The following is a 26530-nucleotide window of genomic DNA, read 5'->3' as shown; positions in this document are numbered from 1 at the left end:
AAAGTGATAAGAGAGTGAAGCGTCCGATGATGATTCTTAGAGACAATCGTCTGAGTGAAGTGATTTGCTTGTTAGAATTCAAACGGACTAAATCGATGCGCATCGACAAATCTGAAGGAATGAAGCTTAATGGTTGCAGATAACCCATAAAAATCGAAACACATTGTGATAGAAGTATAAGATTTCGAACCAATTACAATACCTTAGACGTTTATGGGCTGATTTGTAGGTTTGACAAATTAAATGGTCTAAAATCTAACCTTAGTGACCAAAACAGCCTTTTTGGCTCTTTTTTCATGGCATGTATTTTTTATTCCGAATTTAGTGATAATTAACCTAAAAATAGAAATTCAACCTAACCAAAACACCTATCTATAACCCTAATCTACTTTTATAAATACAACCTTAACGCACCTTAAAGGTGGTGGCACACATAATTAAAGATAAAACCTAGATCTTAGTAACAAAAACCCTATATCAAGCCACCACACACGCACAATTTCCAACCACCAAAAATCAATAAGGCTCTTGCGCTTCTATTCTTCAAGAATGAACTGCTGCAATAACGATATAAGTTGGATTTTATATCTAGGTCTCTGAAAACCGACCCCATGATTCAAAGCGGTACTTATGAGGACCCTATTCAATTCCTATCACATATTTACTGTCATCTATGCATGCTGTTTTGAATCTTATTCATTAGGATGCATGATTGGTATTTTTTATGTTCTTGAGTAAATTACCATGATTTGCCTTGATTTTCATTATTTTCACATCTAAATCCATGTTTGGGATGTTTTAATTGTTGTAAACATTTTATTTTGGTATATTTTAATCTCCAGGAACTCATATGTATTTTTTTGTGTTTTGGAACGTTTCTTGATGAAAACAAAACTCGAGCAAATTTTGCAGTTCTGGACTCGAAACTGGTGTGGAGTGGCATTGTGGTGTCTCTGTGCATCAGCTTTCTTAGATCTTCGATTTAAACCCATAGTCCTGTTTTCTCATTTACGAGCTCATTCGGGTTCGAAACCGCTCCCCGTTAAATTGTTACCCATGTAATTAGTTGATGGATTTTATGTAATTTTCCATAATAGTCCTAGTCAGAATATTCACGCCATGTCAGCAACTGTCACGACCCAATTTCCACCCTAAATCAGGTCACGACCGGCGCTAGGGAATAAGAATGGTCGTTTCAAAACCCATAGGAAGCCTAGAACCACTAGAAATATTTTGAAATATATTACAAGATCGTATCTCATGTACGATCCGTTTTCAGAAAATACCGTTAAAACCTTTCTCGTTTAACGCAAACACATTTCTGAAATATACATATAAGTGAAATAAGATTTTAGATTTACTGGTTAGATAACTGCATTATCTCAACCCTCGCTTCCTTCTGAAAACCAGGCGTGGTACCACTGTAAAGCAGGGACTTATATCTCGTTTGCCTTAACATATAGGCAGCCATGTTCTAGACCATACGCCATTCTTTTCAAGAGTTAATATGTTTAATACAATATTTGAAGACACCTTTTCGTCTCAAAACGGTAGTATTAAATATATTAAAATATACACAGCGGACCGGTTACTCATAGTTGGCGTATATAAAACATACTGTTTTTGAAACATCAAAAACACGAGGCCGACTCAGTAACTATATACACAATGCCATTATGCAGCCACCAAAAAGGTATATCCACGCGTACTAGATCTTATCAGAGTATATGAACAAAGGACTAGTGACACAGTTGCTGGCATATCAAACTTACAATATTGCAGCATACTAAGAGTACAAAATCATATGTACAACACCAAAAGAAGAGCTTCCTTGAAGCAGGAACGTGAAAACTCGACTGAGCCCCAAAAGCTAATCACCTAAAAATGGGAAACAACAACGGGGTTAGAAATATAAATATTTATGAGTGAGTAAATAGGTTAATAGTTACATACTGAAATCGCATAATATATATATATATATATATATATATATATATATATATATATATATATATATATATATATATATATATATTACCAATTTTTCGATCGATATGAAACCCTAGTCCACAAATATCCTAACAGACATACTCACATCATGAGCTTACAGACTACATAATAAAGACCGTGAACTGAATCATTGCCGTCCAATTCAATATCTCTGGTACCTGGACTGTAATCATGAAGCTGCCATCGTGGCTTTACCCGCGACCATAACCGTATTACTGTTGTCTCAGGATTTATCCATTAAGTCAGAGCATCCTCGTTCCCAATGACTTAACAACGACAAACATACCTCTATACCTCAACAGAAGTACATCTAGAATCAGTACCGGTGATCACGCAGCCCTATTACTACCCAATAGGTAGCTCGTTCCAGTGGATCTCTCTTGGCTAAGTTTATACTACTGTGATTATGGATTTAAAACAGTTGAGTACTGATATTCAAAAGTAAACATGTAAACTCATAGTACTGTTAAATTACTACTTAGCCCTGTCATATGTGTGACAGACTCCCCTGAGTCCTGGTCTGACTGCTTGACAACTCGTCGGGTCAAACACACAAACACACAAGACAAACATATTAATACTCATCTCGGGTCAAACACACAAGACAACATATTAAACCAATGATTCAGGGAGCAGATTAGTTTCAGGTGAAGAGTAATATGTAACCTGTTAGTTGCTGGAGCTAACGAAAATCAGTGCTTCGGGGGGCAGATTCGTTTTGGGTAAAACTGAAGTTGTGAAAACCTGTGGTTGGGGAGCAGATTGGTTTTGGGTAAAACTAGGGTTGTGAACCTATTAGTTTGATGATGCTATTGAAAACCAGTGGGAAGAGAAGCAGACTAGGTTTTGGGTAGAACTAGAGTTGTATCCTTTAAAGGCTTATCTCTAGCCCGCAATAGAGATTGAAGTGCAAGTTAAATACTTAAGGATGAGTTTCTTAAGGAGTGGATGTGGGCAGGTTGCCGAACCACTATAAACCTGGTGCTCTTTCCTTATGCTTTCAATACTCCTTTATTATCTTACTGTTTCATTAGCTCACTATTTTACTAGCTTACTGTTTTACAAAAGAATTTTCCTAAAGACTTTAAATATTTTATACCATTACTCGAAAATACTTTACAAGGTCTATTAGCTTTGACAATTAACTTGCTAAAGAGTTAATCGAAACAGTTTACTAAAAGATTTTAGTTAGCTTATATTTGATTAGCTTTTGAAAGGTTTCGAATCAACCATCTTGTTAAGTATTTTAGTATAGTAATATTTCGAAAGAGTTTTTAAAGTCTCAATTCACCCCCCCCCCCCCCTAAGCTATTGCCGGACCCAACAAGACTTACTCAGATAATCATATTAATTTAGTTCCAACAAATCACATAGAAATCATAGAACTATCATGAAAATTGTAATTAGTGGTTGTATAGACATTTAAGACGGTAAAATCAAAAATCAGTCTCACTTTTACATCTGATTTAGACTTTATGCATGTAGTTGGATTAAAATCCACTTTTATCTGTTATGTGTTAGAAACGCCAGGGTTAGATATTTGTTTAGGAGTATTTGCTTTTTGTTCACCATGTTAGTCTAGATCGAGTCATACGTGAGTGTTAAATGTAATGCATGTTCATATTTATGCACTTATCTTTTCAGCTATTTATTTTTCAGTCATTTAGTTTCCAGTATCCTATTTTTGGACTTCATGCTTTGATAAGATGATTATTTCTATTTGGGATAATATGATAAATTGATAAAATCAATAAGTCAAGTACAAGAGTTGGTTGTGTTGCGAACCCAGATCTTTTGGTCTGATGCAAGAATCTCATCCATAGTCTCATGAGATTGTCTAGTCGGTAGAAACAATATTTTTCTAGCTAAGTAAGGTATCAACTCGTTTTTTCAAACTAAACTATGAAGCTTTCCCATAAGAATGGACAAACCCGACCCCCATTCCACTCACAATACCCCTAACAGTGTTCGATCTGATATCCTAAAAAAGCCCACTTAAAAACGTTAGTCGCCTATTTGCACCTTTCCGAGCAATGAGGGCATACGTGATCCTTTGCGTAGATGTTAGATGTATATATATGACCTATATCCCAAGGTTTAATGATTTTCTAGTTGAATAGTAGATGATTTTATTTAATTGTAGGTTTGATTTTTATGTTTTTTTGAAATCTAACTTATTTTGCTAACTCTTTTCTCTTAAATAATACAATTAATTTATTGCCTCCCTTACTTTTTAACATAAAGTGGTTTCTATAGAGGTGTGCTAGAATTTTCCCTAACACACATTATTAGATTATGACTTACTTTTTACCCCATTTAATAATCTATTACTACTAAAAACACTGGTTTTAGTAACAAAAATTTATCCGTCAGAAATTTGTGATGGATTAGTGAAAGATTTTATATATGTGATGACAAATTTTGTCATAAATCCTTCAAGAAACTTTGTGATGAACAAATCCGTCACAAATTTGTGACGAACATTTCTATCACAAATTTGTGACAGATTTTTTGTTGTCACAAATTTCTGACATTCCGTCATAATTGTTATAAAACTATTAAATTTAGAATAAAATATTAGTATTAAAAAATATAATAATTTTAAGAAAATAATTATTTAAAAAAAATAAAAAATAGTTATTTGAAAAATAATTATTTAAAAAATATTTACTTAAAAAAATATTTATTTCAAAAAATTATTATTTCAAAAAGATTTATTTAAAAAAATTATTTTACAAAAATAACTATTTTAAAAAGATTATTTTGTTAAAAGATTATTATTTTTGAAAGATTATTATTTTTAAATAATTAATTAGAATGGATACTTACTTTAAATGAATTATTTCAAAAAAATATTTTTTAGAAAAGGGTTAATTACATATAAAATCACCACCTTTACACGAAATTGCAAAAATAACACGACCTTTAAAACGTGGCAATTCAGGGCACCACCTTTCATTTCTTTTCAAAAATAACACGGGCACATTTTTAGTGGCATTTTTGCTGACGTGGCGTGACACGTGGCACTCTCATTGGGTGTCCAAGTCAGCAAAATTTTATCAAAAAATGTGCCCATGTTGTTTTTGAAAAGAAATGAAAGGTGATGCCCTGAATTGACACGTTTTAAAGGTCGTGTTATTTTTGAAAATTCGTGTAAAGGTGATGATTTTATATGTAATTAACCCTTTAGAAAATATGTATTTGTTCTTTTTTGTTACAACTACATATCTGTTCTTTTTAGAAAATATGTATTTGATCATGGAAGACGAGTGGCAGCGGGTCCAGGGCTCGCAGTGTCAGGTCCGAGGAAGGCGGTGGTGGATTCGAGGTCAGAGACGTTGACACATGTCACGATCCGAAAACTCGAGCCGAGACCGGCGCTAGAGAATGGGAGTGGTAGCTCCAAAACACGTAACAACTCTAAAACCACTATAAACCTTTTGCGATCAATCAAATAGAAATCATGCAAAACGTTTTCAAAAAGGCTTTTAAAAGAAACACGATATCAATCATCCATTTACATTATGAAAACTATACATAGAAACTAGGGTCTTACAATGCAATGCCACATCAAGCATTGCACTGTTTCGCACATCAAAAGCAAACGGTTTAAAGCGCAATTAAACTATTCAAATTACAAAATATTAGAGTGTGTAGATACATAAAAACCGTTTGACAAAATCATATAAACATCTTGGACTAGACTACTGCATCGATATCGATAAACACTTCCGTTGTACATACTTCTAAACAGACTTCTGAAGCGAGGATAGAAGTCTGTCACGTCAAAGAGACTATTCACCTGAAATTGTTTAAAACAACGGGGTCAGTCGAAACTGAGTGAGTTCATAGTTTACTAGTGAGTATTCTATAAAACAAAACAATCCTATAAATCATTCATTCATATGCATCCGAATATAACTTCCGACAGAAACCTTAACCCTCGATTCTTTGAATCTTTCTTGCAATCCAAACTAATATCTTAATCCTGATGATAGGTTACAGGATAGTTCAACCATGTCAACCATACCATGTGATAGAGTCCCGAGATAGTTCAACCATGGTGATCGTACCATCACTTAAATCCAACAATCAATCTGAGTCCCGGGATAGTTCAACATGGTGACTCGTTAGATACAGGCCGCGGGATAGTTCAACCATGTTGACCTCGTATCGAATTCACAAACAACAAAGAAGTATATCGCTTGATCTTAACTAGTGATCACGTAGTTCCTATTGCCGCCCAATAGGAAAGCATGTTTCATCGGATCTATACTGGTTTCATGATAATGATGCGTGCATTTCATATAAAGCATTTCGATAATAATTCATGCTTTGCAATTCATATAATACATTTTGTATTTAGAAAGCAATGCATTTTCAATACATCAAAAGTAAACATTTATAAACTCACTGCTTGCTATTCGAAAAACTTGATCACACGACACCCGTCAAGCTCCTTGTCCGGTAGCTGGTTGCATCGCCGGAACTAGGAAACAGACAAACATAACTCGAGTAAGAATCTAACTCTATAGACATTCTAGACTCGAGATATAAACATATACGTAGCTCGTCGATTTCTAATCGCGTCTAATCTCATTATGTTCTATCTAATCTCACTTATTTCTTCGTTACTTAATGATACGACTATACCACTTCGATATAGACCTTAGGTTTACTACTAAACCTAATTCTTTAATCTCGAACTATACGTTCAAACCTTGCCGTCAAACGATATGACTATACGTCCATTTCTTTGCTAAAACGAAATCTTAAAGCTCATATTGACTCATAAAACATCAAGTCCAAGCTCTATGCATCGGAAGGGTTCAAAAACGACCTAGGGAGTCCGAGTCTAGCCTTGGAACATCGTTCCAAGGTGTGTCCCATCGCGAAGGAGACCTTCGCGTCGCGACGCACACCCTCGTGTCGCGCCTTTGGCTGGCGCGACGTGAGGTCGAGGGCAGCAGCCCTTTCTGCCACAAAACGCCCCACGATCCAATTTTCAACATGCTTGAGACACTCCCGAACGTATCTGATATTAAAACAACATCTAAATCCATCCATAGTATATGAAAAACGCTTAAAACGAATCAAATACGTAACTTCGATACGATTTCGCCGTAACCTAACTATCCTAACCAAAAACCCATCAAACTAAATCATTTAAACCTTAACACGACTAGCTTACCTTGATAGCCTTTCGTTCTAGGATCGTTTTACAACAAAAACCGTCAAATTTGGTCGAGAAACGAACGATCTAAGGTTTGTCGTAATTGATTATGAAAATGATGAAAGTTTGGCTTGTGAAACTTCAAAATAAAGTTGATGATGAAGGTTATATATAATGGTTAAAGTACAATTAGGCTCAAGCAGCTCAATTTCATACTTTAACTCAATTCCTTAATTAAAGTCTGCGTCCAATTTTAAAACAGTATCGAACTTACACGAAACTTTACCGATAAATTCTTAAAAATATTTTACGGACGATGGCGTAAAAGTTATTAGATCGGGACCTACACTTTATTTTATATTAATTTTCTTATATTTTTCTTAGTCTCGCTAATACCCGCTCTAACGAATAATAATTACCAATAAAAAAATTTATTTCGCGATCAATTTAATAAACTTAGTCCGACTATGATAACTCAATTTCTATTTCCGACATACTTGACTTAAATTTCGTAATTTAGGACACGTGGCACGGTCAAATACCTTAAAAATTTATAGGTCATTACAACACATGTCGGTTTTTAATTTGTTTAATTATTAATAAAATTTTAAAAATTAATTATTTATATGTCTAATTAAATTCTTATTTAGGAATATGAATTTTTTTTTCTTATTAAAAAACTTGTTTGAATTTGTTAAAGTAGAAAAGAATATATAATACCCTTAAATTTAGTTGTTTGAATATTTTCATTCTTATAGTAATAAAATCATTTAAAATTTTCAATTTAGGGTGCAACTGAAACCCGAATATGCAAAATAGGATATGATTAGTAATTTTTTAACGTCGGGTTATGATTAAAAAAGGGCTAAACGGTCAGGAGTTTTTAAGGTATTAGGCCGATTATTAACTATTGGATATTTTCATATATTATAGATGAAGTAGCGCTTGGGATGCAACACATATCCCGACATACAAGCTGCCAGATATACGGTTATTATTTGATCATTCTCTCTACAATGATGTAAGTTCATTTGTGTCATGATTCGATTTCACGCATGTGACCGATATTAGGGAATATAAGTTGTCGCTCTAAGATCCATAGCAAGCCTTATATAAATATTTTACATTTGTCGTCCATCACGTGCGTACACGTGAGAGCTCATCGTAGAAGACTTATCTTTAACATATATCCTTATTTACTTTATCAAGCGTTTTGAACCACACATATTAAAGAAAAATGATGAAACGCATTACACATATCTATCATCTTTTACAAGATCAAGATATTAAGACTACTATGGATTTTAGAGTTCAAATCTTGAGATTTAAAATATTTATCTAATTTATTTAAATTGTATTTTGATAAAAAAAATACTATTAAATTTCTAAATTATAAAGTAATGATAACGTTTTATTTTTATAAATTATTTTTTTTATCAAGAGTTGATGGGCTGCACAAATTAAGAGCAAGTTCTCGTCGTTACAAACGAGGGAAGTTTACGTATTTACCTCAAAAAATAAAAATAATTGTTTTTTTTTACCTTAAAACAAAAAAGTTTTAGAAAATACTTCACGTTTTTTCCAGATTTATTTTTTACTCTCGGTATTAAAATAATTATGATTTTACTCCGTTATCATCTAGGTATCATCACATTATCGTCTCGGTATCATAATGTTTCTGTGATTGTTTTTCATGTATGTATCATATTATCATACTATTATCATAAGCTTATCATTTTATTATCATAAAACCTTATCATACTATTATCTTCACATTATCATCTTGTTATCATATTTTTCTATACTTTTTTTTCCATGTAGGTATCATATTACCATACTATTATTATAACCTTATCATTTTATTATCATAAAAACCTTATAATACTAATATCATAACATTATCTATTATCATACTATTATCATTATCGTATTGTTCTATTGTCATAACTTTATCATAATTGTATAATGTTATGATAATACAGTGATACTCATATAATAATTAGACGCTATTTTTTATGGCTTAATTGCACCAAAAATCACCAACTTTTGCGTATTTAACATAATATTTTTTTCTTGATATATTTAACATTAACTTTCACGTTTTTTTGCATATTTGTCTATGGTTTCGTTTCCCTAGGAACATTGTGCTGGTTTGGATGCAAAACGACGTCGTTTTTCATCAAAAAATGACATTGTTTTTCATCCAATACGTTCATGAGGATAAATCTGCCAAAAAAAATGAAAGTTAATGTTAAATATGCCAAAAACAATGATTATGTTAAATACCAAACACATGCGAAGGTTGATAATTTTTGGTGCAATTGAGCTTTTTTTTATCAAAAACGTTTTTCTCTGCAATGTTATTATACTGATATGATAATGCAGTGATACTCATATGATAATCAAAGGCTGTTTTTTTTTTTGCAGAAAATCATTTTTGTGCAGAAAATCATTTTTTTATTATAAAATCATTTTTATACGTATATTGAGATCTAGAATTGAAAAAAATTCAAGAGTAATTTATTTAGATCTGAATGTTAAAATAAATTGTAATAATCATCACGAGTTAGGTGGTGTTTGATAAAACTGAAAATTAACTGCTAAATAATAAATGCTGCAAATAATAATTGCTGATTGTTTTAAGTGTTGAATTGAATAAGTATGCTTGATAGCTGTATTTAATAAAAATTATTATATTAACATATTAAACCTCTGAACATTGATTATTTTAAAAATAAATTATTAAGTACAAATTATATGTTATTTAAATTCTTACAATAAATAATGTTTAAAAATATTACAAATTTAACATATATTATAAATAAATATCACAAATTTTATTTGCATATGTTAATAATTAGTCCATAAAAATTATTAATAAGGACGTGATTTATTATAGATTTCATAACACAAATTTTTCTTTCGGTGTCAACGATGTATTCTGATGCTTAGATTCATTTTGTAAGGATCTAGTGCTCGTATTAATTATTTTTGGCCTATATATCACATCTTGTGACAAATCTAATATAATCACCAATTATGAAGAAAAAAAACTATAATAATGTCCTCACTCCTCCTTTACTTTGAAAATGAGTTTTAAAATAAAATGTTAATTTTTAAAACTTTAATAAGTCGTTCAAAACTTAAATAAATGTTATGTGTTATAAACGGGAGTCCAACTAAGACCTAAGAGCAAAAACATTAAATAAATGTCATATATTTAAAAATATAAATAAAGATAGAGAATAAATTAGTGATAATAAAAAAATATAATAATTTATAATTTTAAGTGTTGATCTAAGTATATACACTCATTATGATATTTAAAAAAATAAAAAAAACAATATGTGATATAAAATATTTTTATTGGTGAATAATAATGATAGAAACTTTATTCAATAATAAAACTGATATTTTATAATTTAATATGTTCAATAAAAAAAAATTTGATTTATTAGTTTAAGTGGTTTTAACTTAACTGAATAAGTTAAGTTGCATATTTTTGAATTATCAAACCAACTTAAAACAATTAAATGCTTAATCTATTAATTTAAGCAATAAGTTGGGTTATCAAACACCCCCTGAAAGAAAAATCGCTAAAATAAAATATGAAAGAACGGTAGAGCAACGGCGAAACGTTGGCAGAGCGACGAAAGAACGACGAAGAAAAAAAACAAAAATAGAGAAGAAAAGAAGAAAAAAAAAAGAAAAAAAATGACGAAAGCAAAAAGAAATAGAAAAAAAAAAGAGAAAGAGAGAGAAAAAAATGACAAGAGATCACTTTAAAAATGTATGATTAGAATAAAAAAATAATAAAAATAAGTATAATTATAATATAAATAGATATTAGAATAAAAAATAAAATATTTTTTTATTTTTATTTAGTGTGATAAGAAATTATATTATTTTTAAGTGTAGTATTTATTCTAATTACAAACAACAGTAGAACTAATGTCCCATCTATTAGCCTACATCCTAAAATTTATGAAAATTTACTATCATTTCATTTTAATAATATTTTTAACTGAAACAATATCGAAGGTAAAGAAGATTTGTATATATTAATACTAATAGTAAAAAGTTGCTTATAAGAACAGGAAAGCCCTAGAAATTTTCAGGAAAAGGAAAAGTCCATCTCAAAAGATGGAAACCAATAGTAGACACTTACATGTAAATGGTGCATTATTACGTGGATACCACAAGTGGAAAATGAGTCGATCATCTAATTCACAACTTTTTATGCTTTCTTTATTTGAGAAAAATAATCCCTCACAATTTCATCACAACACTTAATTATATAATTAAATAAGCATACTACTAAAACAACTGTTATTTATTTATTTATTTAATTCATCAAAAAAAGAACTGTTATTTAGTGACAGAAAAAACTAACGTATTCCTGACAGATCTTTTGGGTAACTAATTTTCTGGTCACAAATTCTTTTTATGACGAAAAGTAATCCCTTATAAAATTTGGATAAAATATGTCACTAATTTGTGACGGATTTTGTCTTTTATAAATATGCAACAAAAAAATTTTAACAAAAAATCTCTAAAATTATTTAATTTAATTTTTAGTAAACCAAAATAACTATTCATTTTATCTAATATTTAATGTTAATTTTGAGATTATCATAAAGTTACTTATCCTGAAAATGTTCCATTAATGGCTCTTTTCTCTCTCTCTCTCTCTCTCTCTCTCTCTCTCTCTCTCTCTCTCTCTCTCTCTCTCTCTCTATATATATATATATATATATATATATATATATCAAACGTTTGTGGGATTTGTCGGTTATAGCCACATCTTTTAAAATTGATAAGTTTATCCCATTTTGAGATATTTAAAATCTTTTTTAGTCATTCGTAAATAAACCGAAAAAATGAATAGAAATTAAATGTGAACTATTCGTCAAAAAGGCTTTAAAGTGAACTAGCTTTTAATATGTGTACAAATGAATAGAGTAGTTTAAAGTTGCAGTCTATGTGTATGTCTATGCAAATTAAAGAACTAGCTTTTAATATGAACTAACTTTTAAATGTTTCCACTTTGAATTTCAATTCTATCCGATAAATAATATGAATAATATAAAAAAATTGGATAAATTACATTAATAGTATTTGAACTTTTTCAAATCTTCTATTTAAGCGTCTAAACTTTCATATTTTTAACATTAGTGTTTCAACTTTCGAAAATGTATCAAATGAGTCTTTGCAGCCATTTTTGGATCATGAAATACTAATAAAACAAAAAACGTTGCTGGATTTTAATCCTATATAAGTGTATCATTGCACACACGATCATCCTTCTTTTTGATAATTGGAAAGGGGGAGCGCTTTGAGAAGAATCAAACACACGATCTAGCAGTTTGCAGCTCATCGCTTATACCGTTTGAGCATCAATCATCATTTGTTTTTAATTAAAATGGCGTATACTTTAAGTAAAAAAGTGAGTTTTTTTTTGTTCTTCCGTTGACAGGAAGACAGTTAAAAGCTTAAATTTTCAAAAAGTTTATCTATTAATATAAAAAAAAATACAAACACCAAAATAGAAGATTTTAAAAAGTTCAGACACCACTTATATAATTTTTTTTAAACATTTAGTAAAATATCTCCTCATTTCTCTATATAAACTCGTTCCCTAATACAACTAGCAATTGCTAAACAATAAACATATCTTAAAACCTATATCAAAAACATATGGCCAATCCTCAACACCAAATTGACTTGAAACAAGCTCAACTTGTTGTGGTTATGGTGCCTCTCCCATTACAAGGTCACCTCAACCAGCTCCTTCAACTCTCAAGGCTCATACTATCTTACAATATTCCGGTCCACTTCGTCGGAGCCGCCACCCACAACCGCCAGGCGAAGCTTCGCGTTCACGGATGGGACCCGCAAATAATCAACTCTAATATCCATTTCCATGACTTTGAAATCCCATCTTTTGCTTGCCCTCCTCCAAATCCAAATGCTAAAAATAAATTTCCTTCTCATTTACAACCTGCCTTCATCAGTGCCTCATCTCATCTACAAGATCATGTGTCCGCTCTTCTACGATCACTTTCTTGCAAAGCAAGCAAGGTTATCGTTATTCATGACTCTTTAATGGGGTCTATAATTCAAGAAGTTCGGTTTATATCCAATGCAGAATCTTACACTTTTCATAGTGTTTCTGCTTTTACTATCTTTTTATTTCGTTTAGGAAAAGAAAATAAATTGATTCCAAAGAATATCCCCTCTCTTGATGGGTGTTTTACCAATGAATTCTTGGATTTTATTTCTTGTCAATATAGTTATCAAGATTTCAGCTCTGGATATATTTTTAATACATGCAGATTAATAGAAGGTGATTTTATGGAGTTATTACAGAACGAACATAAAACTTACTGGGCTTTAGGTCCTTTTAATCCTGTTAATATACCAGAAAGAAACGATTCAGAGCAAAAACATTATAGTTTGAGTTGGCTTGATAAACAAGAAACGAACTCCGTAATTTACGTTTCTTTTGGAACAACAACAACTATGAGTAATGAACAAATCAAGCAGCTAGCAATTGGGTTGAAGCAAAGCAACCAGAAATTCATTTGGGTACTACGAGATGCCGACAAGGGAGATGTTTTCGATGTTTCCGAGCACGACAGAAGAATCGAGCTACCGAAAGGATACGAAGAAGACGACTTGGTACGTGGCGTCGGACTAGTTGTGAGAGATTGGGCGCCGCAGTTGGAGATATTAGGGCATCGAGCGGTGGGAGGGTTTATGAGTCATTGTGGATGGAATTCTTGTATGGAAAGTATTACAATGGGAGTGCCGATTGCTGCTTGGCCGATGCATTCAGACCAACCTAGAAATGCTGTTTTAATAGCTGAAATTCTCAAGATTGGTGTTTATGTCAAGGATTGGAGCCTTAGAAATGAGGTTGCTACGGCAAAGATGGTTGAAACTTGTGTCAAGAGATTAATGGCGTCCAAGGAAGGGGATGTGATGAGAAAGAGAGCGGGAGAGCTTGGTGATTCTATCCGGCGATCGACCGGTGATGGTGGAGTTACTCGGTCGGAGATGGATTCTTTCATTGCTCATATTTGTAGATAGGGGCGGAACTAAGGGGAGCAAAGGTACCGTTTATTTTCAATTATTTTTTTATTTAATCTCTTCTTAAAGTTTGTTGTTCAATAGGCTTATGTACTGGTTATTTTTTATTTAATGGATCTTTTTATAGGTGGAAAATTGTAATCATGTCGTTTAAATAATATAATATTTGTTTTTTAAGACGTGGTATATGACATGTCGTAGCCGGATCTCAATTATAAGATAATATTTTTAAGTCTTCCATAATTACAGTAATTTCACTTGAACCGAATTGGTCTGTTTGTTCTCTTTAATCGTCTCACTTTTAAACCAATAAAGATAACTTCACTTCTATTGATTGAGTTGTACTGGAAGGTTTAAAAAAATTGGTTTCATGTAAATTTCACAATATATAATTATGTTATGTGAGTGCAATTCAATAAACAGCTTATATATATAAGCACTTCCTATAAAATCATATATACATAATGCCTTATGGAATGGGATTTCCTCATGTTTAAATAAATATGATGGGTCATATTCATTAACTTATCCCATCATTACAAAATGAACGGCGTAGATTATTAACTAAATTTGGACTTTTTGATCTATATTGTTGATTTTATAATGAATGTAGTAGATTTAATGAACATGACCTCTCATGTTCATTTAAACATGAGGGACTTCCAATCCAACGCCTTACAGATTATATCAAAAAAATTTAAAAAGAAATAATATGGGATGAAATAATGTTGTTATTACTCAAAGCAAGGTTTAAAATCCGGATCGGACCGTCCAGTTCAACCGGTTTGACCAGAATCCTGAAACCTTTTCGGTCTGAATGCACCTAAAGACCCGAATTTTTGATTCAACCTCTTTAAACCGGAAAAAACCGGAAAAAAAACAGAAACCCGCAATAACCGGTTAGACCTTTGTAACCGGACGTTCCAACAAAATCTGAAAAACTTCACTCACCAAAAACCAACACAAGCACAAAATCAAAGAAAAATGACCTGCAACTAAGCTTCTGTATTCATCTTCTCTAATCTTTCTCTAATATAGTGTCATATTGTATATATTAACCTATGTATCTTTCTTTTTGTTTTTAGCTTAATGGCAAAAAAATCCAAATCTTTACCACTTGTTGCAATTATATCCAAACCTTTTAATTTTTGCAATAATATCCAAATTGCATTATTTTATTGCAATAATATCCAAATTGCATTATTTTATTGCAATAATATTCAAATTGCACTTTTTATGTGAATTTTTTTGAATTTTTTGCCATTTTTTTGGGATTTTTAATATATTATTATACATTAAAACATAATAATAGCATAATATCTTAATTGAAAACAACAAGTTTAGCCATCAATTTGGCTATTATTATTACAAAAAATGCAATTTGAATATTATTATAAAAATTAAAAAATTTGGATATAATTGCAACAAGTCGTAAAGATTTGGATTTTAAATCATTAGGCCTTTGTTTTTCCGACGCGGCCACATTCTTTTTTTCCTAAGGCTGCTGTTTTAAATTCCTTTCATGAAGAATTGAAAAAAGAATAGGAAATTATTGAATTATGGAAAAATTTAACCTAACTTACCTCTTGTCTTGGGCCTTCACAGATTTAGTTTAAGACATTATTACCTTCCTTTCACAAAGGTCCATTACCTTTTTTTTATATTATTATAATTTATTTTATAGTTATAGATAATTTATGATTGAAATACATAAATTATTTAAACAAAGTTAATAAAAATACCATGTTTATGAATTTCACTAAGGTGGAAATAAAATAATATATTAATGTACATGTTGTAGTAAAATATATAAATAAATTTTGTTTTCTCTATGAACAGTTCAACCGGTTGAACCTTGAACCGTTGGCTTTACCGGTTCTATAAACGTGTCACGACCTAAAATATTGAGCCGCGACCGGCGCTAGAGAATGGGAGTGGTAGCTCCGAAACCCGTAATAAGCCTAAATTAACTAAAAAAAATCGCAAATAATACAACGCATACATCAACGGAAGCAAACATATATACAAATATTTACACTAGATATTCTGATATCCACGTGGGCTATAGTTTCCGTACCACGTACGAACTTGCCTCACGGGACTATATACATACTAGTATATCATAACCATAACACCGGCATCTGGTGCCGTAAACAAGATCTAACGTATGTAGCCCACCAAAAAGATATAAACATGGACAGCAAGTAAAATATAAAACCACAATACATGTACTGCTAACTTCCGAATCCAAAAACGACCTCTAACTAGGTCCAAACACTAAGTACCTGAAAATGTTTAAACAACGACAGGGTCAGACTATGTTGAGTGAGTTTGCAAGTTACTAACGGTATTATAAAATAACATCGCATTTAAAATAAAGCTATGATACGAAAATACAAATAATCAAGCATTTGATCCGTTCGAAACTAAAAGCCTGAAACTTAACACGACTTACGAATCATTTGTTCAATCCAATGGCCCGGTCCCAGGATAACTCAACCGCGTTAGCCGCTGCCAACCTCTTAATCCCAAGTTGTGGGTCTCAGGATAGTTCAACCGAGTTCAACCCAATAGATACGGGTCTCGGGATAACTCCAACGAGTTCAACATCGTATCTTTCATTCATATTCCAACTTCCATATTCATATCAAGCATATTATCAAATCATTTCACATAATCTAAACGCACTAGACTGCCTCAATTACTGGAGATCACACAGCTTATTGACACCCAATAGGAAGCTAGTTTCTTCGATCGCATACTAATTTCTCATATTCGAAATTTAATAAGAATATATAACATATCGACAAATCATATATAATGCGATGCATTTAAATAAATAATATATATGTAAAATATAATATCAAATAACTTTTATAGATAGTACACGAAAGTAAAGTGCAACTCAGTCGGACCACTATACAATCTATGACGTGGTCGATATGATAGTATGCTCGTACTAGCCCACGTCTGGTGACCTTACTGCTTGCTGATACGTCTGATACATATTAATTAACGTTTAATAGTTAGACGTGAACCTCGTGTTTTACATGCATAATATTTTTAATTTCTAAGTTTTAGATTGATTAACTTCATTTCTAATGTATTTGTGGATTTGATAATCTTTAATCATATTTACGTCATAACAGATTCCGTTTCTCATACTCAAGGATTTTATATTTATCAAAACGTTTTCTGTTGTCGTTAACTACCGAAAACATCGAGTTTATCTCGAGACTTTAAACTACCGGGGTCCTTGATTCATCTTTAAGGTCTATTGTCCGTAAATTAGGAAATCTAGATTGAATAGGGGCTAAAAATCCAAATAGGTGCCTCAAATCAGCTGTTCTGGCGCACAGGAAGTACTGTGCGTCCGCACAGCCTGCCCAGGTCATGAACTCATTAATTGAGACACATGGTCATGGACCGCTTAGAAAAGGTAATGTATGAACTAAAGGCTTTAAATGGAGAAATTTTTTAATAGACTCAGTTCATCACGTCATCCATGAAATAAACCTATCACATTATAACACGTCAATAAATTATTGCACTATCGTAATATTACTATTTAAAAATATAAAAAATAATAAACAAAATTACAATAGTGTCACTATTTTAATGACGTATTATAATATGATGGGCTAGTTCACGGATGACGTGTTAGACTGACTCTACCTAATAATCTCTCCTCCAAATGTCCAATAAAAAGATATCAAAGTCCTTGATTGAAAACACACTTTTAGAGAAAGAAACAAAAAAAAATTGTCAAATAGCTTTTAAATTGCTTCATCTTCATATTTTGGAGTTGCATATTCACAAGTTTTAATTCTGTTCTTAAATTTTTTTGCCTTATCTCATATTGTTTTTACAGTTTTTTACTTAAGATTTAAATTTTATAAATATTGCTGAGATTTTGGGTTATTAGTCTGGTATTTTCATATTTTTCAGATGTCGTGCTAGCATCATATTATAATAAATTTAATCAAAGATGGAAAAAAGTTAATGTGTTGTTTTTATTGTTTCATATTATTTCAATTTATTTTTTTATTATAATTTTTTTAAAATGTGAAGTAATATGAATGTATATTTTCAATTTTTTCCATTCTAATTTGAACGAATGACTATCGTTAGAATTAAAAATTAAAAAATAGGTTACAATTTAAAATTTTAAAAGAGGGGTTGATAACCAATGAGCTAATAGCTATAACTCAAACGGTATAAGCGCTAAACAGCAAACTGCTAGGTCGTGTCGCTCTCCCTTTTCCAAATTATCAAAAAAAAAAAGAGGGGTCGATATATAAAAATAGTTAAAAGAGATGATATTTTTGGATGAATAAATCTTTTAAAACAGAAAGGAGGGCAGCTCACAATTTAGAAAGAAATGCCCCGACCCACCCAAATCTTACGCCACACTCGTAAAGCCCTTGAAGATTCGCAGTTGCTTAAGGTCTTGCAATCCGAAATCAAACACGAACAATCTTCTCCTCCTCTACAGGTCTCTCTCTTTCCCGCAATTATTCATTTACACATTACAATTAGCAATTATGAAACAAAAATGTAAGCTTTTTTGCATTTTTAACAATGAAACAACATACCCATTACTTGTCTGCAACTGAAACTTGGTTCTTTTATGAGTTAATTTGCACAATTTTAAGAAAAGATGGAAACTTTAGTTGAATTATGTTCTTATTTTGATGTTTACAGGGGTATTATGAAAGTGGGTACTTGGGAGATTTTGTTGTGGACTATGATTCATCGAAGTCCCAAGATGTTGTCTTGAGAAGAAAATGTGAGTCAGGTGAGGAAGTTGCTGTGTCAGCTTTGGTTGGTCCTAAGTCGATTGCGGAAGATGGTAGTTTTCGAGGGGGCGTTTTGATGAAAGTATGCGTAAAAAAGCCTGGATTGAACTCTATGTTGCAGCTTGATTGTGGCGTTACCGAGAAATTGATGGGCGGTTCTCAGTTTGACATCCTCAGTGCGCATTATATTAAATCAGCAAACTCTCATCGTAAATCTGAGTATAGAGGTCCCTTGTTCAGGTAAATTCCTGTGCCTTTTGTATTCGAGTATAGCATTTGCATTTCGCATCGTTGCATTTGTTTGAATGAGTTAATCAAGTCTAACTTTTGATTTTAAATAGGAATAGAAGAATGGGAACATTGCAGTATGTATGCTGCAGTTTCATACTATGTTTATATGTAGTGTGTAACCGTTGCTAAATGCATGTAGGCTACTTCCTATGAATGCGGCTTTAGGGTTCTGTGCTGGTTTGTATTGTAAAGTTGTAATGAAACACAACTTGGGAGAAGCATTTCGTTCTACATAAAAAGTTATGAACTCTGTGCGCAATCTGAATGGTGGGAGAGTTTAGTAGCGCATCGTTTTCTTGTACCCTCTGCTTTAAATCCTCTAATTTGGAGTAGTTTTGGGGGATTCTGTTGCTATTCATGGTCATACTAGGAATTGTTTCTTAACTTTTTATCTCTCTCAAAAGAATGGTAGATAGCCATACGCTATGTTGCATATAAACTTCTTGAATCTTATATTTCAGTGTTTCATCTGTTTCTAAAAACACTATGGAAATTTCAAAATCCTATATTTATAACTTATTCTTATAAAAATATAAAACTTGTCCGTTTTCCATTTTGCTGTTTGCCAGTTATATGTTACAAAGGCTATACGGGCTGTCATGGTCTTATTTTATTTCTCCTTTTTGGGACATTAAGTTTGGTTCTTTACAGGCATATCCAAGTTGTGCACTTTTCTGATGTTAGAATATGCATACATGTAATCGACCCAACTAATGCTGCCTCATCTTCTTACGCCTTGTGGTAATGCCCAAGGAAAAGTTACATGTTTGATGTTCATTATCCATTAGATTGTCTGTCATATTAAAATTATTACTGAATGACCGAAGAGATCCTTCTCTTATTCTTTTAGTCTGTTTTTTGATATTTAATGTAGGAAGATGAGTGATTGCTTTGGGATCTGTTTTGAGGCCACATTTTAGGCTTGTAGCTTGTAAGAGTGATTAAACTTATGGCATGTTAAGTAATTTGAATGTGGGGTGATACTAGATGATATTTTATAATTAGCGTATAGCTGAATTTAAAATAGATATGGTGATTAATTCTGCCAACTTCGATTTTTAATCATCTCTAGATATGCTCTATATACATTCCAATCAAGTTGGTGACCAAAAAGTGAAGACATTTTTTTGTTTCCAGCTCGGCCATGATAATTCTCTCTCTGTAGCATGATACTTAAGATCCCTTCGTAGAATTATATTTTTTCTTGAAAGTATCATTTTGATCATCCAACATATTTTATTTTTGTTGCACAGAAACTTGTCGAATTCTATGTTTCAGAGTTTCATTTCGGCTGTGGAAATATTGTTGAATTTCGAAACTCTATATTTATAACACATTCTCGTAAAAAATGTATTTCCCTGATTCACTATTACTCGTTTTGGAGTTTCTCCTTTTAGCGTTTCTGTTTCCGTGCTACATATACTAGCACAATGCTAACAAACTTATTTTGATCACACCATTTACATTCCTGTTTGTTGATTTGGGTTCTGTTTTCCGATTATAATCTGTCATTTTACCTGTGTTTGCAGCACGTTGGATCCTAATTTACAAGACGCACTAAAAGAGTATCTAGTAGCCAAGGGAATCAGTGAAAGCCTTACAAATTTCCTACTCTTACATCTAAACCAAAAAGAGCAAGGTCAATACCTGAAATGGTTGCAGAAATTAGAATCGCTGCTAAAATAGGCGACCATGTCAACAACTAGCAGAGGTTTTAGTTCTTTTATAGCTCTTAAATTTTGCAGACTAAATGAACCTATCTTTGCAAATTTTTGGTTGAGTTTCCTTTGTACCCATTAATTAGCAAGTTCAGGTGATTTCAGCTGTGAGTCCAGATTTTGCAAATACTATATTCTGTTAATTTATAGCGGTAATTACAAATAAATTCACCACTTTTATGTCTATGTGTATCTATCTATATCTATAAATATGGCAAAGTAGGGTCTGTTAAGTTAATTTCATAATTTGCCATAACAGACCTATATGCTAATGTGTGTGTGGCATGAATATGTTGAGAGAATGAAACAAGTAGATGAAATTAGTTGTCCGAACTTGTTTTTTGTTTTGCACTTCAAAATAATATACAGTAAAGAAATGGAAATTAACTGTTACAAAAAAACATAAAGAGTAAATTCAGCAATTCCAAATGCAGTTATGATCAGTTGGTAATTTTTGGTATCAACTCGGGGAGTTATTTTTCGACTGGTTTATTTTGCATCTGAATAACTTGTTTATGGATATTGGAGTGCAACGACGGAACGAAGGTGAGACTGCTGCGGGTCGATATTGAGGATAAAGGCGGCCTGACCTATAGCAAGCTCCACAAGCGTTGCAAAGGGTTTTAGGCCCCATTAGTCCTTCTCTCCACTGCGGAGTCTTGGTTATCTCACAATGCATACATTTCAACTTCATTTTCTTCTTCTTTTGTGTTCCGGAGAAACTTGCTGCGCTGGAAATGAAACAATATTTTCTAGACTTGCCATATTAGAGCCTGCACTCTGTTCATCCTGAGGCGGTTGATGCTGATATGGACTCTGTTCATTATCAGGAGGTTGCTCTAGCTGATTATTACAATTGAGCAAAATCATTGGGTGGCGGAGGAGATTCAGGCTCAAAGTCATCGCCAATAAACTCATTATTATCGTCGATCTCCTCAGCTCTTGGAGATTCAGGTTCATCATCTTCTGAAAAAAATCTCGCACATTCCTTATAAATCTGACATAGTACACAATCATCCAACTGACAACAAAACAATAAGAACAAAATTAAATATAAACATAAACATCAACAGGACCATGGACCGACCTACACATAACATACTCGTTATTAGAACAATTCTTTACCTCTGGATTAGGTTCTTGGCCGTCGGGATCGATGTTTGGCAATGGAGCAGGAGGCGGGTTTTCGAGTATGAATTCGTTCATAATCCAGTCAGTTGATGAACCATTTGGATGTTTTCCAATGTAGAAAATAAAAGTATTCTTCCTTCCAATGATAATACTATTATGCCTTATAGGTTCAGCGGCTTCGCCCCCTATCCAGTACCCGTCACCAGAAGCTCTCAATCTTCTGTTGTTCTTGTCCCTTGGTGTGAAAAAATACCATTCCCCCTCTCCATAATCCTTATATATATCTAATAAACAGATGAGTATATCATATTTTTTATCAACAGGATTCTTGAATCTACGCATATACATCATAATCACATTGACAATTTAAAGAAATGAAAAGAACTTGCAAGAATTTCAGGGTTGAATTTCTAAAGATTAATCATAATCGCACTGGCAATTTAAAGAAAACGAAATAACTTGCAAGAACTTCAGCATTGAATATAAAGAAAAGAAAAGAACCTGCAAGATTTCCAGGATTGAATTTATAAAGATCAACGTTCATGATCCTGTTTAGAGGCAAAGGTTGATGGTGGACTTTCTTGTGCAGATAATCAAGAATGAGCTGTGTATCAGTAGGCCAAAATCTGTAACCGGATGGAGAAGATTTGAAGAACTCCATTTCTTCCTCACTGAGACGTGGCAAATCTGTCGTTCGATTCGGGACTTCGTTTTGATTTCTAGACATTGTTTGGATATGTAGAGTTTGATTCTGATTCTGAGAAAGTGGAGAAGAAAGGAGAAAACTGAAGAGAAATTTTGGGTTATTTTTTTCTAATGAAGTGAGGAAATGGGCAAGTTTTTATAGCTTATATATAAGGATCAATCTTGAGTTTTTGTGTGATGCAACGTCTTGTTTTGGATAATGAGACGAGAGGATCTTTTTTTTTATTAACTAATTATCAGTGTTTTAAAAACCGAACCAGTGGCCAAATCCTTGAGGCCGTTGGTTCCCGGTTCAATCGGTTCAATAATCAGTTCAACCAGTTTAATAAATTTCAAAAATATTTAAAAAAGTTCCGGTTCATCTGCGGTTTTTTACCGGTTCAATCGGTTCAGCCCGGTTCAACCGTAAATTCCAGTTATTTAGCATTTTAACACCGGCCGATTTTCAGTTCGGCTGGACGGTCCAATCCGATTTTCAAAACACTAATTAGCATATTTATGGAAAAGCTAATGATGAAAACAGAACCTATTGGCCCAATATTGAACCCATGTGTCTGAGCCTTTATCAAGAATGCTACAACAACTTTAAAAGAACTAATCTCTATTTATAAAAAAAAAAAAAAAAAAAAAATGAATCTATGGGTTTGCCTTTCACGGACGAATCCCATAGGGTTCGCCTATTAAGACCTAATCTCTTAGGATTCAGCCTAACTGTGCTCCGAATCATCCATATATTTCGAATAAGATCTTATCTTATCCAAAAAAAAAGACGTGTTATGTGAGTACAACTCATCATTAATCTAGAAAGTTCTAGTACCGTCTAAAAAAACTTTCAAACCATCTACAAGATGATCAAAAAATTATATTCAAACTACATCAGCTCCAAAATAAGAATCATATTCCTATTCGGATAGTAGTATATATGCCCTAACCTCATTATTATATAAAAGCATCTCCAATTGTGTTTTTTAATTTTAAAGAGCATCTTAGAAATAAAGAATGATTTTTCTATTTTACTCTAATGAATTTTATAATATTAACCTTTTATTTTATTTTAATTTTACTGTATTAAATGATAATAATATTAATTTAATGGACATTCTAATATTAATTTTTTATTTTTATTTTATATTTACAAATAAAAATAAAAATATTAAATATTAATATTATAAACTTAATTTTAATTTTTAATTAATTACTTCATTCAGTTTTAATATTAAAAATAAAAAATATTACATTTTAAAAACAAAACAAACAACTTATTTTTTTGAAATTTGAAATTTCACTCTCTATTCTAAATTTAAAAAATAGAGAGTCCATTAAACTATTAATTTATTATTAAATTCTTTAAAATAAAGAGTTTGACAATTTTAGAAATTCCTTTGAAGATGCTCTAAGAGACTCGAGATATATCATTATCATTATTGCTTTACAAGCTCTTAAGCTATCAACATACGCCAAACACTGACTTAATCTTCGAAGTGCTCGTCGGACAACCAATGTTCGATAAGCAATCTAATCTTTGTTTCTCAAGTTATCGGTCTAGAAGGCAGGCAGACTCCATCAGTTCTTTACGGGCATTTTCAAGTTGTGCTCTTTTCTGATGTATACATAAGGAGAAATAGGGTCTGGTAAGTTAATTTTCACCTTCATAATTTGTCATAGCAGACCTATATGCCAATGTGTGTGTGGAATCATTTGATTATGAATATGCAAATATGTTCAGAGAATGAAACAAGTAGATAAAATCTGTGATCTGAACTTGATTAAAATGTATGAACATAAGAGAGTATTAAGTATTGATTTTTGTTTTGCACATATACAGTTTAACAAAGAAATGAAATCCAACCGTAACTAAACAACATAAAGAGCGAATTTAGCAATTCCAAACGCAGTTCTAATCGGTTGGTATCATTTGATATCAACTCGAGGGAGTTAGTTGTCGACTAGTTCTTTTTGCATCCGAATAACTCGTTTATGGACATTGGAGTGCACCGACGGAACGAAGGTGGGACTTGCAGCAGGTCGATATTGAGGACAAAGGCGGCCTGACCTATAGCGAACTCCACAAGCATTGCAAAGGGTTTTAGGCCCCATTGGTCCTTCTCGCCATTTCGGAGTCTCGGTTATCTCACAATGCATACATTTCAGCTTCATATTCGTCTTTCTTTTGTGTTCCGGAGAAACTTGCTGCGCAGGAACCAAAACAATATTTTCATTCAGCTGATTATTATAAAGGCGGCCTGACCTATAGCGAACTCCACAAGCATTGCAAAGGGTTTTAGGCCCCATTGGTCCATCTCTCCATTTCGGAGTCTCGGTTATCTCACAATGCATACATTTCAGCTTCATATTCGCCTTTCTTTTGTGTTTCGGAGAAACTTGCTGCGCAGGAATCGAAACAATATTTTCATTCAGCTGATTATTATAATTGTTGGCTCCTCCTGGAAGTAGCTCATCACTCAAACTGCAATTTCTTCTAGGCGGAGGAAAATCATCAATAAATCCTGGAAAATCATATTCACCAAAGGGTAGTTCGTAAGGGATATCGGGTTCAAACACGCCGGAATTATTATCATAGCGGATAATCTCCTTATTATTGTCTATCTCCTCAACTCTTTGATCAATAATATCTTCATATTCATCTCCTCCACCTCTAGCAAACCTCTCACATTTCTTATAAATCCGACATAATACACAATCATCCAACTGCCAATAAAACAATAAGAACAACAAAATTAAATATAAACATCAACACGAGCATGGACCGACTTACACAGAACGTAAAAGACTCGTTATTAGACGAAAAGAAAATGAAAAAAAATCTTTACCCTTGGCAGGGGAGTAGGAGGGGGGTTTTCGAGTACGAATTCATGCATAATCCAGTCAGTTATTTCATCATTTGGATGTTGTGCCATGTAGAAAACAAAAGCATTCTTCCTTCCAATGATAACACCATTATGCCTTATAAGTTCATCGGCTCCGGCCCCTCTCCAGTACCCGTCCCCGGCAGCTCTCAATCCATTGTTACACTTCTTGGCCCTTGGTGTGAAGAAGTACCATTCCTTCTCTCCATAATCCGAATACATTTCTAATACACAGATAAAGAGTATGAATCTACGTATAATTCAAGAAGATTAAAAAAACCTGCAAGAACTAATAATTCAAGATTGAAGTTACAAAGAACAATCATATATAATCACATTGACAGTTTAAAGAAAGAAACAGAATTTGCAATATTGATAATTTAAAGAAGAACATGCAAGAACTTGAGGGTTAAATTTATAAAGATCACTCATAAGAACCTGCAAGAAATTGAGGATTGAAGTTATAAAAATGGAGAGTGATGATCCTGTTTCGAGGCAAAGGTTGAAGGTAAACTTTCTTGTGCAGGTATTCAAGAATGAGCTCTGTATCAGTAGGCCAAAATCTGTAACCGCATGGAAAAGATTTGAAGTAGGCCAATTCTTCTTCACTGAGACGACGTGTTGTATTGGGGATTTGATTTTGATTGCTAGACATTCTCATTCTGATTCTGATATGAGAAAATGTAGAAGGAGAAAACTGAAGAGAAGTTTTTGTTTTTTCTATCAAGTGAGGAAATGGGCAAG

The 26530-nt window shown here is 32.4% G+C and overlaps 4 protein-coding genes across 4 annotated transcripts; 2 read left to right on the top strand and 2 right to left on the bottom strand.

The window, feature by feature from the left end:
• Positions 1-12853: 12853 nt before the first annotated feature.
• On the top strand, positions 12854-14475 carry LOC126676655 (zeatin O-glucosyltransferase-like). Its single transcript, XM_050370907.2, has one exon. It carries the CDS (start codon positions 12881-12883, stop codon positions 14273-14275), a length of 1395 nt encoding a protein of 464 aa, XP_050226864.1. The 5' UTR covers positions 12854-12880; the 3' UTR covers positions 14276-14475.
• A 4135-nt stretch (positions 14476-18610) lies between these two features.
• On the top strand, positions 18611-21269 carry LOC126679232 (mitochondrial acidic protein mam33). The gene is made up of 3 exons (XM_050374221.2): positions 18611-18770; positions 18980-19314; positions 20895-21269. The coding sequence occupies exons 1-3, from the start codon at positions 18657-18659 to the stop codon at positions 21049-21051; spliced, it is 606 nt and encodes a 201-aa protein (XP_050230178.1). The 5' UTR covers positions 18611-18656; the 3' UTR covers positions 21052-21269.
• Positions 21270-21403: 134 nt separating this feature from the next.
• Positions 21404-23053, bottom strand: LOC126679231 (NAC transcription factor 32-like). The gene is made up of 3 exons (XM_050374220.2): positions 22716-23053; positions 22209-22498; positions 21404-22104 (listed from the first exon to the last, which is right to left on the bottom strand). The coding sequence occupies exons 1-3, from the start codon at positions 22939-22941 to the stop codon at positions 21934-21936; spliced, it is 687 nt and encodes a 228-aa protein (XP_050230177.1). The 5' UTR covers positions 22942-23053; the 3' UTR covers positions 21404-21933.
• Positions 23054-24739: 1686 nt separating this feature from the next.
• LOC126679230 (NAC domain-containing protein 1-like) lies at positions 24740-26501 on the bottom strand. Its single transcript, XM_050374216.2, has 3 exons — positions 26225-26501; positions 25751-26010; positions 24740-25628 (listed from the first exon to the last, which is right to left on the bottom strand). Exons 1-3 carry the CDS (start codon positions 26445-26447, stop codon positions 24855-24857), a joined length of 1257 nt encoding a protein of 418 aa, XP_050230173.1. The 5' UTR covers positions 26448-26501; the 3' UTR covers positions 24740-24854.
• Positions 26502-26530: the final 29 nt, after the last annotated feature.

This window comes from Mercurialis annua, linkage group LG4, assembly GCF_937616625.2.
Source record: "Mercurialis annua linkage group LG4, ddMerAnnu1.2, whole genome shotgun sequence".
Taxonomy (NCBI): domain Eukaryota; kingdom Viridiplantae; phylum Streptophyta; class Magnoliopsida; order Malpighiales; family Euphorbiaceae; genus Mercurialis; species Mercurialis annua.
Note: the sequence above shows the minus strand (reverse complement) of the source record. Positions and strands in the feature narration are given on the sequence as shown.

Bases quoted from the DNA above. Each gene is read 5' to 3' on its own strand.
- LOC126676655 (XM_050370907.2), top strand. From the start codon at position 12,881: ATGGCCAATCCTCAACACCAAATTGACTTGAAACAAGCTCAACTTGTT.
- LOC126679232 (XM_050374221.2), top strand. From the start codon at position 18,657: ATGCCCCGACCCACCCAAATCTTACGCCACACTCGTAAAGCCCTTGAA. The intron at 18,771-18,979 runs GTCTCTCTCTTT...TGATGTTTACAG, and splicing joins AATCTTCTCCTCCTCTACAG to GGGTATTATGAAAGTGGGTA. The intron at 19,315-20,894 runs GTAAATTCCTGT...CTGTGTTTGCAG, and splicing joins TATAGAGGTCCCTTGTTCAG to CACGTTGGATCCTAATTTAC.
- LOC126679231 (XM_050374220.2), bottom strand. From the start codon at position 22,941: ATGTCTAGAAATCAAAACGAAGTCCCGAATCGAACGACAGATTTGCCA. The intron at 22,499-22,715 runs GTTCTTTTCTTT...TCTGTTTATTAG, and splicing joins CAATCCTGGAAATCTTGCAG to ATATATATAAGGATTATGGA. The intron at 22,105-22,208 runs GTAAAGAATTGT...TTTTGTTGTCAG, and splicing joins GCCAAGAACCTAATCCAGAG to TTGGATGATTGTGTACTATG.
- LOC126679230 (XM_050374216.2), bottom strand. From the start codon at position 26,447: ATGAGAATGTCTAGCAATCAAAATCAAATCCCCAATACAACACGTCGT. The intron at 26,011-26,224 runs GTTCTTATGAGT...TCTGTGTATTAG, and splicing joins CAATCCTCAATTTCTTGCAG to AAATGTATTCGGATTATGGA. The intron at 25,629-25,750 runs GTAAAGATTTTT...TTTTATTGGCAG, and splicing joins CTCCTACTCCCCTGCCAAGG to TTGGATGATTGTGTATTATG.